The 15,320-nt window shown below is 34.6% G+C and overlaps 1 protein-coding gene across 1 annotated transcript; it reads right to left on the bottom strand.

The window, feature by feature from the left end:
* Positions 1 to 4,693: 4,693 nt before the first annotated feature.
* LOC132753352 (exonuclease V-like) lies at positions 4,694 to 15,169 on the bottom strand. Its single transcript, XM_060743809.1, has 3 exons — positions 15,058 to 15,169; positions 12,751 to 12,960; positions 4,694 to 10,561 (listed from the first exon to the last, which is right to left on the bottom strand). Exons 1-3 carry the CDS (start codon positions 15,125 to 15,127, stop codon positions 9,816 to 9,818), a joined length of 1,026 nt encoding a protein of 341 aa, XP_060599792.1. The 5' UTR covers positions 15,128 to 15,169; the 3' UTR covers positions 4,694 to 9,815.
* Positions 15,170 to 15,320: the final 151 nt, after the last annotated feature.

Raw genomic sequence — 15,320 nt, 5'->3', positions numbered from 1 at the left:
CGAGGGTAAATCTAAATGCCCGCCACTAACGTGGGGGCACAAAAATCCTTTAGCTTTACAACACTCGCGTTAAAGTGTAACTCTTTCCGTAGCATACAAAAGTGTTTTTTTTTATTTTAACTCTTTCTCTCACTGAGAGCACATATATTTCTTATCAATTTCGCCATTGTGAAATAGAATAAAACACATTTTACTACATAGGATAAAATGAGCAATACTTTAAACCACAGGCACTAGTCACATAATCAAATATTTTACATAATCGGTCTATATATGAATATAAATCTTTATATACATATAGACAGTCTATAGACCGATTATGTAAAATATTTGATTATGTGACTAGCGCCTGTGCTTTAAACATCTTCAAAACGAAACCAAAATATTATTTTCCGACAGGACTAAATCTTCGTGATTTGAGGTGCACTATTGCGATACAAGAAAGTGTTATTGCTTTAAGGAACAATCAGTTTTTTCACAAACTGTCTGTGAAAGATCAACAATGAAAAACTAAATTGTAGAAAGAGAACGGTAGGCATGTTGCTTTGCATTTGCAACGGATTCTAAAATTTGCTTTAAACTGTAGTCCTTTTTTTCGACTTGGAACTGGTGCCAGAATTGACAATTTAAGAAAAATTTAAGATTTATATCATTCATAATAAAAGTATGAACATATTTAGGTAGAGTTTTGCCTTCTGTACTCCCGGTTGATGTAAACCTGACTTTTTAATCATGACGTAGACCAGATAACGCAAGAAAACGAAATAGCTTGCAACTGAAGCCCGCTCTAATACAAGCAACTTCCAAGGTTATGCAAAGTGTTTGATAAAACGGCTTATAAACTGACGAAGATCCAATATTCTGTGGAAAGCCTATATTTTTCCCCGTAGACTGGTGCATATCCCAAAGAAATTGGTACAGAAATAAAATATTTACGGCTATTTTCTTTTCCGAATCGATCAACATTTGTCTTGGAAATGATGCCGAAAATGACGTCAATGTCACGTGGTATTGCCACACTGATATAGCCATTTCGCATTTGTCATTTCGCAATAATCATTAGCAAATGTCATTTCGCAAATTTGTGTGTGTTTGGGTTTGTTTACCCTCGCCACCGGAAAGAGACCATATGGGCGAGCAAAAAATGTACCACAATCTAGGTTTTGAACTCTGATCCTCTCACTCGCTACGCCATCGTTACAACCGCTGTGCCATGAAGGCTTTCGATCGCAAAATGCATTTTGGAGATATATATGTATATACCAATCAAATAGCACGTAATGTGACATGAAAATTGACCAATGGGCAAACTGTTCATAAATATCAAAAACCATGATGATTTCTATGCTATTGCAAAAGCTCAGGAAAATAATTTTCCACAAAAGACCACATTTAGGTAAGAACCTAAATTTTTTGTTTGTTTGTTTGTTTCATTCTACGCCTTTTTCAACAGTATTTCAGTCATAGGCTAGTTTCCTAAGCCAAGGAAAAGAGTCAACTCGGCCAAATTCGGCACGGGTCAACTCGGCACGAATCAATTCGGCCCACTTTACAAAAGTATATATAACGTATTAACTTTGCTTTGCATGTTGTTAAGGTAAATGAATAATAAGAAATATCTTATTATTATATAGTTATAAATTATACTTCTGCCGAAAAAAAGTATATTTAGAAAAAAATTGTTATTTATTTGGTTTGTATTTATAAACTCTGTATATTGAGTGAAAAAAGTTAAGCAAGACTTAGTTCCCTTAGTTTCTAATGCAAATTTAGCTGTGTTTAAATCGCTAGTTTGGGGCGATTATATGTCCGATTTTAAAATTTGTTACACCAATTAAATGCTGGTGATCTTAGCTTCCTCAACACATGTTTTGACACTGAAGGTATTTAAATTTACGGTTAAAACTACCAGGAGTCAGAAATACAGTGAGATACACAATCAGTTATCTTTACTGGTCGGGAACCATCAACCGGACACTTTTTGAACATTTTTCCGTACAGGTTTCATAAATTTTAACATAGAGACCTAAAAATTTGACACAGTTCGGCTAGGTTCTTCCCCTAACTTACAAACTAGTTTGTTTATTTCTGAATTTATTGACACTTATATGTGAGGCCCGACAAGGAGGGTATCAAAATTACCTAAATTGTCTACACTCATACATGCCATATCCCCCGCCGGGGGACAAAAAACCCTGATTTTCGACCATGTCTCCCGATCTCCCGCCGTGGGATCGAAATCCCCTGATTTTCAAAAATTCAACCAACAAAAAATTAAAGCATATTTTTTACCAACAAACATAATTAAACAAGAGACTTAAACAACTATATATGCCTGAAGTAATATTTCCCCATTAAACAGCAGGGGTCTAACGGATAATTGTATTGTTAGTTACTCCGACACACTTCAGCTGTCAAGGAATAACAATTTCTCCTTTGATAAACCTGTCAATCAGTGTCAGTATTGCAGGTGATTAACCAATGACAGCGTCCGAAACTGTATGTGTGACGTATCAATATTTGTTTGGCTATGTAACCCCGCCTTGAGTTTGTTGTCGGCATTGGGTCTTTGAAGTTGATAAGTGCAGATAAAACAAGAAACATGGCAATGCCATGAAACCAGGTTTTCAATTATCTCCATTGTAGATAAATATGTTGTATTTGAAATACAAATACAAGCAATAAACAATGTAACTATGTGCAATGTAAAACATGAATAATGTAGGAGGGATTGCCAAAGAAGAAGTGTTCACTATATATTCTGTATAAGGAAAAAATATATTCTGTATATGGAAAGAAACCAAAGGGCCATAATTAGGTCAAAAATCATCCAATCACAAAACCTCTACAATATGCGCCAGGGCACTTGATGACAAAGCTTCTGTGACAGTTTGAACAAAATCTGTTGAGAAATGTAGGACTAGTTCAGCACAGAAGAATTTGTTCACTATATATTGATAATTCTGTATAAGGAAAAACAACAAAGGGGCATAATTAGGTCAAATATTATCCAATCACAAAACCCTGACAATATGCCCCAGGGCACTTGATAACAAAGCTTCTGTGAAAGTTTGTTCAAAATCCGTTGAGAAATGTAGAAGTTGCGCACAGTAGAAATTGTTCACTATATATTCTGTATAAGGAAAAAAACAAAGAGCCATAATTACGTAAAATATTATCCAATCACAAAACCCCGACAATATGTGCCAGGGCACTTGATAACAAAGCTTCTGAGAAAGTTTGGTCAAAATCCGTTGGGAAATGTAGGAGAAGTTGCGCACAGAAGAAATTGTTCTCTATATATTCTATATAAGGAAAAAAAACAAAGGGCCATAATTAAGTCAAATATTATCCAATCTCAAAACCCTAACAATATGTGCCAGGGCACTTGATAAAAAGCTTCTGTAAAAGTTTGGTCAAAATCCGTAGAAAAATATAGGAGGAGTTGCGCACAGAAGAAATTGTTCACTATATATTCTATATAAGAACAAGCAATTATCATAGTATTGCAAGCAATCCATAAGTCCCCTACCGGTAAGAGCCCAAGCAACATTCTGAAGGGCCATTGGCCATTCACTTAGGTTCCTATTTTAAGTAAATTTGTTGAAAAAGTTCTTTAAAAGTGATCACAGGAAACAGTTTTTATGTACAGACAGACGGACTGAAGGACACTCTAAAGTTATTTTTTAAACATCCCTGTTATCAAAATATAACATTTTTAAAATCCTATCATGATTGAAGAAGTTGGAGTAAAAATTACCAATTTCTCAAAAAAAAGTCTAAGTTCAAAAGGGGCATAATTCTGGAAAAGTCTTGCTAGAGTATTGAACACTCAAAAATGTTGAGTGATAATAAGAAACATTTATATGAAGTTTGAAGTAGATACATTCAGAAAAAGAAGTTATTAAAAAAAACAATGTTTTTTTCATGAAAATTTTAAGTTCAAGGGAGGTAATTCTGATAAATTTTGTGCTAGAGTTGTAAACCTTGTCACATATGATGTGGTTGATGACAAGCAACTTATATTTAAAGTTTGAAGAAAATACCTTAAGAAATAAAGAACTTATAGTGAAAAAACTTAAAAACTAGAATCAGAAATCTTGAAATTCAGTCTATTTGTTGCCATAGCAACCAGAATTTTCAAAATAGGAAGATAAGAAAAGGATGTGCATAATTTCCATACTGCCATCTACCCATATGTCAAGTTTTCATAAACATATTTTCAGTACTTTTTGTGTTATCACTGGATCCAGGTTATGTGTAAAATTTGCCATATTTTCAGTCTATTTGTTGCCATAGCAACCAGAATTTTCAACATAGGAAGAAAAGAAAAAGACGTGCATAATCTCCATACTGCCATCTATCCATATATCAAGTTTCATAAAAATATTTTCAGTACTTTTTGCGTTATCGCGGGATCCAGGTTATGTGTAAAATTTGCCATATTTTCAGTCTATTTGTTGCCATAGCAACCAGAATTTTCAACATAGGAAGAAAAGAAAAAGACGTGCATAATCTCCATACTGCCATCTATCCATATATCAAGTTTCATTAAAATATTTTCAGTACTTTTTGCGTTATTGCGGGATCCAGTTTTGTGGACGGACGGACTGACGGACGGACGGACAGACAGACAGACGGACGGAGGGTAAACCTAAAGTCCCCTCCGGTAAACCGGTAGGGGACTAAAAATCAACAAAGGGCCAGAATTAGGTAAAATATTATCCAATGGCAAAACCCCGACAATATGCGCCAGGGCACTTGATGACAAAGCTTCTGTGAAAGTTTGGTCAAAATCTGTTGAGAAATGTAGGAGTTGCGCACAGAAGAAATTGTTCACTATATATTCTATATAAGAAAAAACAACAAAGGGCCATAATTAGGTAAAATATTATCCAATGGCAAAACCCCGACAATATGCGCCAGGGCACTTGATGACAAAGCTTCTGTGAAAGTTTGGTCAAAATCCGTTGAGAAATGTAGGAGAAGTTGCGCACAGAAGAAATTGTTTACGCCCGCCCGCCCGCCAGCCGCCCGCCGACATACCTCAATCTAATAACCAGTTTTTTCCTTCGGAAAACCTGGTTAAAAATAATGATCAGGCAATAGAATCTCAAAGAATCAAAGATAAGCAATGTTTGAAACTATTATTTTTTACGTAACTGTGATCTATGTTGTTGCAAAAATAATATATTATAAACTAGCTTTGTCTCACAGTAAGCACCAACACTGAGGAGGGATTGAAAGAGGTAAAAATCCGTTTCAATCAGATAAATAATAAATAATACCTGTTTTAACACCCAAAAGGCCAAAATAATTAGGTCCAATTATTATCCAGTAGTCAGTTCACTCCAAAAAACCTTTACACAACTCTGCATCAATTACACAGTTTACATGTACATACAGGTATCAAGTGACGTAGTGTCTAGACTCCCTACTGCCATATAAGGCAATCGATGTATGTTAACAAACTGAGGTGTAAACTGGATTAAGATTTGTGTCAGATTTTTTTTTTTACTGTTTATGAAGCGTCAACGGAAAATTTTTAAGACAGTATTTTTTTATTTCACCTTTCTATGGCTACAAAAATTCTCTGTGAAAATGTTGATACCTTTCATTTAAAGAGAAAAATCTTTACCTTTCATTTAAAGAGAAAAAACTTTGGCTGTTAAAGTATATTTATTTTTATGATTTTAGATGCATCAAATTCAAGTTATTTGTACTAAAATGATTCAATATATATCTGATATAAAAATGTATTTTATATGATAAACATGCAATTAATTATATTTGTTTTACAGGGATTCTTATTTTATTTACATCAAATATTTAAAGTACCTATGTTTATTTGCAATTGTTTACATATTATTCTTTCACAGTCATGTATGTTAAAACTTGAAAATATCTAATGATCTTGTAGATTATGTTCATTTTCATAATACAAGAGCGATCAGTAATCACATGTGTCGCCTCATGATGGCCAATTTCATGTTGGGACAAATTTTGTGACAGACAGACAGACAGACGGACAGTGCACAACTAAACTAGGTACTGATCATTCCTGTAAAGTTTGGATAAAATTGCACCAGTAGTTTATGAGGAGTAGTCCGGACAAGCTTTTGCGTATCTGGCAACACACAGAAAAAAAGACCTTTTTATCAAAGGGCCATAACTCGGCCAAAAATCATTCAACCGGAAAACCCGTGCAATATGCGCAAGGACTTGAGCTACAGATCAATCCTGTAAAGTTTCAATGAAATTGCATTAGTGGTATAAGAGAAGTAGTCCGGACAAACTTTAAAATAAAAATAATTAAAGGGCCATAACTCTGACAAAAATCATTGAACCGGAAAATGCTGACAATATGCACAACTAGACTTGGTACTGATCATTCCTGTAAAGTTTGGATAAAATTGCACCAGTAGTTTATGAGGAGTAGTCCGGACAAGCTTTTGTGTATCTGGCAACATACAGAAAAAAACACCTTTTTGTCAAAGGGCCATAACTCGGCCAAAAATCATTCAACCGGAAAACCCCTGCAATATGCGCAAGGACTTGAGCTACAGATCAATTCTACAAAGTTTCATTGAAATTGCATTAGAGGTATAAGAGAAGTAGTCCGGACAAACTTTAAAATTAAAAATTATTAAAGGGCCATAACTCTGACAAAAATCACTGAACCGAAAATGCTGACAATATGCACAACTAGACTTGATACTGATCATTCCTGTAAAGTTTGGATGAAATTGCACCAGTAGTTTATGAGCAGTAGTCCGGACAAGTTTTGTGACGGACGGACGGACAGACAGACAGACGGACAGATGGACAGACAGACGACGGAGAAGTGATCCCTATATGTCGCCACTACTCCGTAGAGGCGACACAAAAATGGATCGCTGTTCTGTCCAATAAAAGCTAATGATCCATTTAGCGACAAGAGGGATGCCTTAATTCAATGCATTGGCTGTTAACTTGTAGCCTTGGTCTGATATGGCAATTTTCTTAAAACAGCATGGGGAAAACCCCGCCGGCCTCGTTCTGGTATACGTGTCATCAATCGCAGCTTTTCAGCCCTTTCCTATTGAGCTATTATAACTGAAGATATTCCGATTAACATGTGATTTATACGACATGATGGGAGACCGATTTACGTTAGTGTAAACAATGTTACACAATTGCCGAGCGTACAAGAACAAAATAAGAGCGAATGACGCTTGTAGTACTGTTACTTTGAAGAATTACTTTAAAAAGGGATGATTTGATGACCCTGCTGTGAGTTTAACACCTAGTACTACAGTATCTATTACTACATGTAATCCCCCTGAACAGAAGTCCAGCGCAAAGGGAAAATTTGATCATTTGATGACCCTGCTGTTGCTAGTTTATCTCCTATAGTATCCAGCAGTCAATGTACTCCCCCTGAACCGGAGCCCAGCATAAATAATAGTGATAAAGCTGAAACTGACAGCACTGTATCTTCTGAGCATGACCTGCATAGATTTTCTATTGGGAAATATGAGTCAAAATTTTCTTACAGTGGAACTCAAAATGTGCAAGTATTGTGAGCTATTTGCCCCTAAAGTAAACAAATCCACGCCATACATAATCTGTATGTGCAGTGGCAATAAATTCATCTTCAGAAATGCCTTTTTATTTGTTGATGTTTGAAATTAACTTCTTACGTAAACCTGAAAGGTGTTTTAACATATAAAAATATACAAATAGATATTTTCCCCAAAAGTGCAAAAATCGTGCATATTTTCCCCACAAAAAGGGCTAGGGACCCTTCCCCAAAACTAGTTAAAAGGCCCTGGCATTCAACTCCCTTTAAAGCAGTGGTTTTAATGTCTAAGACTTTAAGGTCCTTGAGTGTAGATACACATGTTTACAATGTATTACTCTAAACTTGTGATACTCAGTCTATGCTAGTGATATTCTACATAAATGCTGTAGGCAAGCTTGGCATATTTTTAGATGCCATTCACTTTTGGAGAATTGATTCAAACATTTCATTCAGGTATTTGTTTCATCATGTACAGTATGTTCATTTTCCATACATGAAACAAAACAGCCCTATATGGCTAAAATATAATGGTGAGTAAATTCTTTTAAAGAACAATTTTTTACTGTCAGCCTATTGAAACCCTTTAATGTCTTATAAATATATTAAAAGATCCTACAAAACACTTTAGGAAAAAATGTTGTAATTGATTTCCAAGTAAACGCTTGATCTATAGCAAAGTGTCCATAGGACACAAATGCTCACACATTCAACTGTTTAAACATAAATTGTATTTATATTCATCCATGTTTTAATGCAAGATTTAACCTGTAAAGTGCTCATAAAAGGAAACCTTATATTAAAATGAAACATTGTTATACATGATTTGCGCTGGAAAAAAAAAGTTTTTTTAAAGGGAAGTTAAAGCGGCATTCAGCTTTATATTTTCTGTTTAAAAACAATTCTGTGTTATTTCAAACCAAATATTTCAGAAATTTTGTATCGGAAAAGAGTTATGATCATTGATAAGCCTTCTTCAAAACAGCGTCCCAAAAGCTATTTACAATGCGTCAGTGAAGTTTATTCCTTTAAAAAAATAATGATCTGGAAATGTATCGTCTGTCACTTTACTAATTTGAATACAAAGAGAGCTTATAGGTAATTTAGTGTATCCGTTCACTTATTGTTTATGTATTTTATCATTGGCAAATTTCATTTTCCACCTTAATTTTTTTTTAATTTGACAATTATATGGAATGAAATGATTTATCTTAAAATAACGTATTTAAACTTTAGAAAAGCTGAAGGCCGCCCTAAGAGACCCAGGTGAAACTTCTTAACATCACAAAACAAATAAAACAATACCTACATACAGATAACATTAAATAAAACCATGCACTAATCATTATGTTAACTTTTACCAGTACAGAATATCCATACTTCCTTCTATTTCTGAATCAATGGAACATGCCACTTATCTCTTTTTTTAGACTGGTGCCCAATGAACTTGCTGTTCCAAACTGCATGTGTTCTAAATGTAGACTGTAATTCACACAAGTTTGTGTCAAGATGTCACAAATAAGGATCCTAATTTCCCCTTTCGCCTCCTCAAAATATCACTTTACACATCAGCAATGTCAAGTTTGAAACAGTTAACTGACCAACTACATAGTCTTCTTCATTTTTGTACCTGTCCTCTTCACTTAGCAATACATTTCAACACAAACAGAATCCAATAACAGTGGTAGAGTAAAGGTCTTGAATATATACAGACAATTATTGTACTGTTTAGTGTTAATTTGTTTACAACAGAATTGCAGTCAATGAATTTAAGATTTTGAATTTACTAGCTCGAATTCCAGTTTTGAATTTATTCTACTTTATATTTAACTAAATTTTCATAAAATTTTCACTGGCTGAACTAATTTTTCACTGGCCATGGGCCACCAGGCCAGTGCTAAATTTGATGACTGGAATTGTAACAAGAAACATTAATCTAAGCTCTGCAAAAAATTTGAACTCCTGACTCCCAAATGTCATCGACACATTTGCCTCCTATAATAACTGCATCTGATTCTCATATGCTCCCTGTAATAGACATACAATACTGTGGGTTAGAAGCAGTATTTCTTGAAGCTTAAGGGCTAGAAGCTGTATATTTCTCGAAGAGTGGTGGCTAGAAGCTGCATATTATTTGAATTTTTTTGAGATATACAACAAAATCCTTACAACTGGAATGTACTGAAGAAATATTTGGGGATAAGTGACCCCCAAAATAGTTGTATGAACATTGATATTTGTATCAATCATTCGATCAAATCTTCTTTTTACCATGTTGTGAATATTGTTCAGCCTTTCGTTTCCTCCAATCACAGATATCTGCAAAGTCACATGACTGACACTTCCAAGCTTCCTCGATTTCCACTCCTTTCACTTCTCTCCTACCTCTCCAAAACTCAAGATAACTCTTAAATAATTTCTCTAATTCTTCATCATCATAATCTACACTATTCATTCCAAGAGATTCTTTACTTCCCTGATGTTCGTACTCTATCCCGATTTCTTTAATACAAGTAATGCATTGTATTCTAATGAACAAAATATCCAACAATTGATTAAGAGTCGTGCCTGTTAAGCATTTATCATCAATAGTAGCTTGGATATCACTACCAAATGTTCTATTCATATTTAGTTTTAAATGTTTCGCAATTACTTCCTTAGTTAGTTTACCTTCGACCAGGTCATCAAACAATTTCTTGTACAGCATTACCTGTAACCTATTCTGAGCTTGCTGCGACTTTGATGGCATACTTTTATATTTACGAGTCTTAAACTCCCACAGATCCAACTGAAATGATGTTGGATCAAATCTCAGTTCATCGATGAGACCAACAATAAACACGTCTTCATCAAACGGTGCTCCAAATATGGGAATCTCTCTAGCAACAGTCTGACCATTAAGTAAGGAGATCAGAGAGGATAGAAGATTCAATACTTTGATTGCCCAAATATCTTCACTAGATGTGACCTTTACTTGAACCACATCATGAACTGCCAGCTCTGTAAGAACAAAGTATATAAAACATACATAAATCTTCTATAGTTACAGACAGAATGATAACAACATTAATTATGCTATAGCATTATATGAAGTTGAAAATCAGATATAATGCCTTAATACGAGTATTAATTGATATCACAATGTTCATACCTGCATCTAAAATAGCGCAAATGCAAACAAGGGTTTTCCACATTTGGGATGTGTTACCTAGTTTTTGACCCCAGATGACCCATACTGGAACTTGAGATAGAAATCACCTCAACAATCTTAAAATCAACTTTCAGGATATTTAAACTGAAACATTAGCCTCTAGAGCATTAAAAAGATTTTTTCTTTTTTTTGGTCATGTGACCTAGATTTTCATATTTGTTTGTTTGTTTGTTTGTTTCATTTTACGCCTTTTTCTAACAGTATTTCAGTCATAAAAGGCGGGTAGTTTCCTAACCATCGTTCCTGGAGAGTTACACCAGTACTAGACTATCTTCCTCCACGCTAAACTACCAAAGCTTTTCATATTGACAAATTTTAAGACAATTGAGGTAAACATGACCACTGGATTGTTAACCAACTAAATGCTGACTGGTGGCAGATGACAGACATTCAACAATACCAAGGCCAGCTAAGCTGAGCTAAATATGTGGACATTATATGTATAAATCATTTCACATATTTCACAGCGCTAAATTATTTGGTCAAGCAAAGTAACAAAAAGTACAGCCTATTCAGGCAATATCTAAACATGTCTTTCCTTACAATTTTTTTTTAATTTAACTATGTACCAGGGGCAGTAAAAATAATTTGTTTTGCCGAGATTGTTCTGCAGCCTGTATGGTTTTGTTTGTTTTGGATTTTACGTCACATCGACACACTATAGGTCATATCGCGACATTCCAGCTTTACTGGTGAAGGAAGACCTCAGGCGCCCTTCCTTGCATTATTTCAGGCACGAATGGGCACCTGAGTAGAACCACCGACGTTCAGTAAGCTAGCTAGCCTCACGTGAAAGAATCCAAAGTCCCTGTCGGGATTCGAACCAACAGCGGTGAAGGTTTGAAGTCAAGAAGGTTTGAAGTCAATGACCTTACCCACTCGGCCACGGACACCCCTGCAGCCTGTATGGGCAAGTGAATGTTTTTAAGAGAATGTATTTTATTAATATCATAAAGAAAAGTAAATAATTGATTCAGATATAACAGACAAGTTAAAATCAGATTTTGCCAGTCCTTAGACTGCACCTGGCTAAATGGTATAAAACAAACAACATTAACACTATAAATATTCAGGCATTTAAAGAAAGTATATATTTCCGTTTTGAACCTACAAGTATCCAATGACTAAAATGAAACATTCAGGATATAACCCTTTTGTCTGGTGAAGACAACTGAATCTATCCATGCAACTACTGCAGAACAAGAGCAACACATAATTATGTGCCTCGCCATAACAAAACCAACAAAGTGCCTTTGAGACCACAGGGCTTTTTTTGTCAAAATTGTGAAGGGGCCTGGGCCTGTTCATTTTGTGAAAAAAAAGCACAATATGTCAAAATTGTGGGAAAAGAAAAATGACATATTACTTGGCATTTCACGACATTTTGAAACCGTAAACGCTTGATTATAATTTCTGACATGTGCAAAATCTGCTTAAAGTTGGTACTTTATCCTGGTTAACAAGCACAAAAACCATTTTACTTAATTAAAGCTATTTCTGTGTTATTGCAATTGAAGGTAAACAATGTGTTTCGTAGACAAAGTCCCATTATTTTGTGAAATCTCTTTTGAAATTGTTAATTTTTTTCCGCTGCTTTGTGAAAAAAAGTTCAATTTTTAATTGTGAAGGGGCCTTATATAAGGGAAAAAAAGCATAGATCCAGACCTTCCTGCACATGTTGTTCGCGATCAGTTTCTCTTCATGTAATAGGGTTTGTAAGAGAACAGCATGGATCCTGATCAGCAAACGCACTATGTTGGTTTTGTTGTGACGCCGCTCATATGTACTGTTTCAGATGATGGTCTGCACACTTTGCTATTCAGTTAATACTTACTTTAACATTTACCCTATGATTTTATCAAGATTGAAATATATTTTAAATTAGCCTGGTAAGGGTTTAAGAACAAAAGTAGACAACCTAATTTTGAATTTATTAAACTATTTCAGATCATACAGAGTCCAGGCAATGTCAACATACCTCTTGCTAAATGTAGGCTAGACCCTTCAGTCATGACTGGGTTTTCTTCCACAATTGCTGGTACAGTGAAAGAATAAAACACTTGCTGCTCACACCAGTTCTGTCTAGTCAGGTCAGAGACCCATAAATATCCTGGTCTAAACCTCTCCAATGGGGTTCCAAGCTCTTCATCCTTGGCTACACTTGAGTTGGGCTTTAAACTGGCTTCAACTGAAGTGAGATGAATGTTTAAATTATGCTTAATGTGGCCAATTGTAATGAAAAATAATTGAAACATATAAGTGTCTACAAATTAACAATTGAAATTGTAACTATGGTATAATTAATCAGGACTATAATTTAAACATTACAAGCTAATTTTCAGCAATTATGAAAAAGGCCCATGATTAAGATTTAGAAAGATGATGCCTCATTTTGGAAAAAAAATTGAACAAAACTTGCTGTTAAAAATGGACAAATGCCCCCTATGCTGAACTTCAATTTTCCCCTGGATTGCATTACTTTTAAAATCGGCCATATTGCAAGTTAGAACTGCTTAACAACAGAGTAGTCATGACTAACAAAATAAAAATACAGGCAAGCTTAATGCAGACAGCCGACTAAAGAAAATGCAGTTTGTCTTCCAAAAATGACAGATGCCCCATTTGTGTTAAAATGTTCAGAGCTCCAGATAGCTTGCGTATAAGCGTAAAATACGCATAGAAAATCTGAAATATTACGCATCACTTTCAAAATTCGTGCGTCACAGTTACGCACAACAAAATGAAAATACGCTCGTATTTCAAAATTTATGCGTGAAAGAATAGAAGTGTAAACATTTGATATGTAGAAAGAAAATGTTTTGAGCATAAAAATACAATATATTTCCATTTTATTGCATTGAAAACTGCCAACAACGCATGTTAAAAACGAAAGTAGCAGGAAATACAGAAGGGAGGTAACTCCCGTAGATCAACCTGTGAAATTGTTGATGAAATTTGTGCCAGATAATCGTTGTAGGAGATAACACAGTATTAAGTTTGTTTAGGCATCTATTGACATGCTAATGCCTCAATATAAACAAAAATATATTTTAATTTCTTTAACTTTTGTTGTTGGAACAAAATAACATGTTTTTCACTTGCAGTTTTGTACTCAATATTTTCGTACCCAGTCTACAGTTACGGACAATTTTCTCTCAGACCAATACTTTTTTTAAGGAAAGATAAAAAAATCTTTTTTATGTTTCTTTAATTCTAATTTCAACTATAATTGTTCAAACTGGAGTACATGATACAGTATTCGAAATTAGCAGTAGTCCTATAGCCCCTGACTACTAAATTTCTCCTCGGGCTAGCAACTTTTCACAGTAACAAGCCCGACCAGGCTACTGTATTTTTAGAGACAATATAAACAACTGTTTTGAACAAATGAATCGTGCTAGTGAAATGTCTTTCGGGCTAGTGAATATTCCAAATTGGTAGTCCGACCAGCCTAGTGGATTCAAATCCTAATTTCTTACACTGATGATAAGGTACATGCCAACAAAATAAAAAAAGAAAAATATTGACTCCTAGAAAATAAAATAATTTCAGGGCTTCCACTAGTGGAAGTTTGGGAGTCATTTTCTCCTTCATTTGGCCTGTGACTTTCGAAAATCAATACTTTTCCTTCTTAACCTATATAATGTGACTTCAAATATCAGAGATTTTGAAGTCTTTGACTTCCAAATTTTGAAAATGGAAGCCCTGATAATTTTGCTGTGTATCCTAAACTTGAGTTCCAGTATACTCTGGAAGTCTGACTTTACATGGCATGTTTTGTATTGTTTCACATTAAATCATTATTTAATTTGTAAAGGTTTTTCTAAAAAAAGAAAAACAAACAAACAAACACAACAATAAGTTTAATTTGTTTATAAAAAATGCAAAACGCGTTTTTTGACAGATTTTACCCCTTAAGTTTTGCAGAATTTGCATTTTACCCATCACTCTAAATTTTGAGGGGTAAAACCCCCTTGGCCAAAAAAATTATCTGGAGCGCTGATGTTAAGCTTTATATTGACAGCGACACAGACGCTCAGGTGACTAAGATAGCTCTTACTTATTCTTATCAAAAAGTCGAGCTAAAATGTTATTTCGAACATAAGCTACCCTATAGTTTCCAACCGGTACTATAGGTGCGTAGTTTGTGACATACAGACAGGCAAGCAATGGGGTAGCAAATCGCGAAAACTAATGAAAGAAAACCAAAATGTAGGAATGAACTTAAAATTTGTTTAAAGTAAAAACAAACAGTAAATAAGGGCTTCCAAAACAGGTAAATTACAATTTTCTATTGCTGTCGTCAGTATCTCGTCTTCATTATCGCTAAATTCATCGCCTCCGCAATTATTCATTTTCGCGCGCTAAATAAGAATTTTCATGAACATCAAAATCACAAGACACCGTGTAAAAAGTTCACGCACTGATTACCTTAGCAACAGGAAAACACTTTTCATAAAAGCAATGAATGTAGTTTTTTCCCCATTTTTTCGTGATAGTTTTATCTGTAGTTTAAAGTTATTTAATATTTTCTGAACTTGACCAAAA

The sequence above is a fragment of the Ruditapes philippinarum genome, unplaced genomic scaffold, assembly GCF_026571515.1.
Source record: "Ruditapes philippinarum isolate M1 unplaced genomic scaffold, ASM2657151v2 ctg2047_1_1_1_1, whole genome shotgun sequence".
Classification (NCBI taxonomy): domain Eukaryota; kingdom Metazoa; phylum Mollusca; class Bivalvia; order Venerida; family Veneridae; genus Ruditapes; species Ruditapes philippinarum.
The sequence above is the reverse complement of the archived record's forward strand: the minus strand, read 5'-3'. Positions and strand labels throughout refer to the sequence as shown.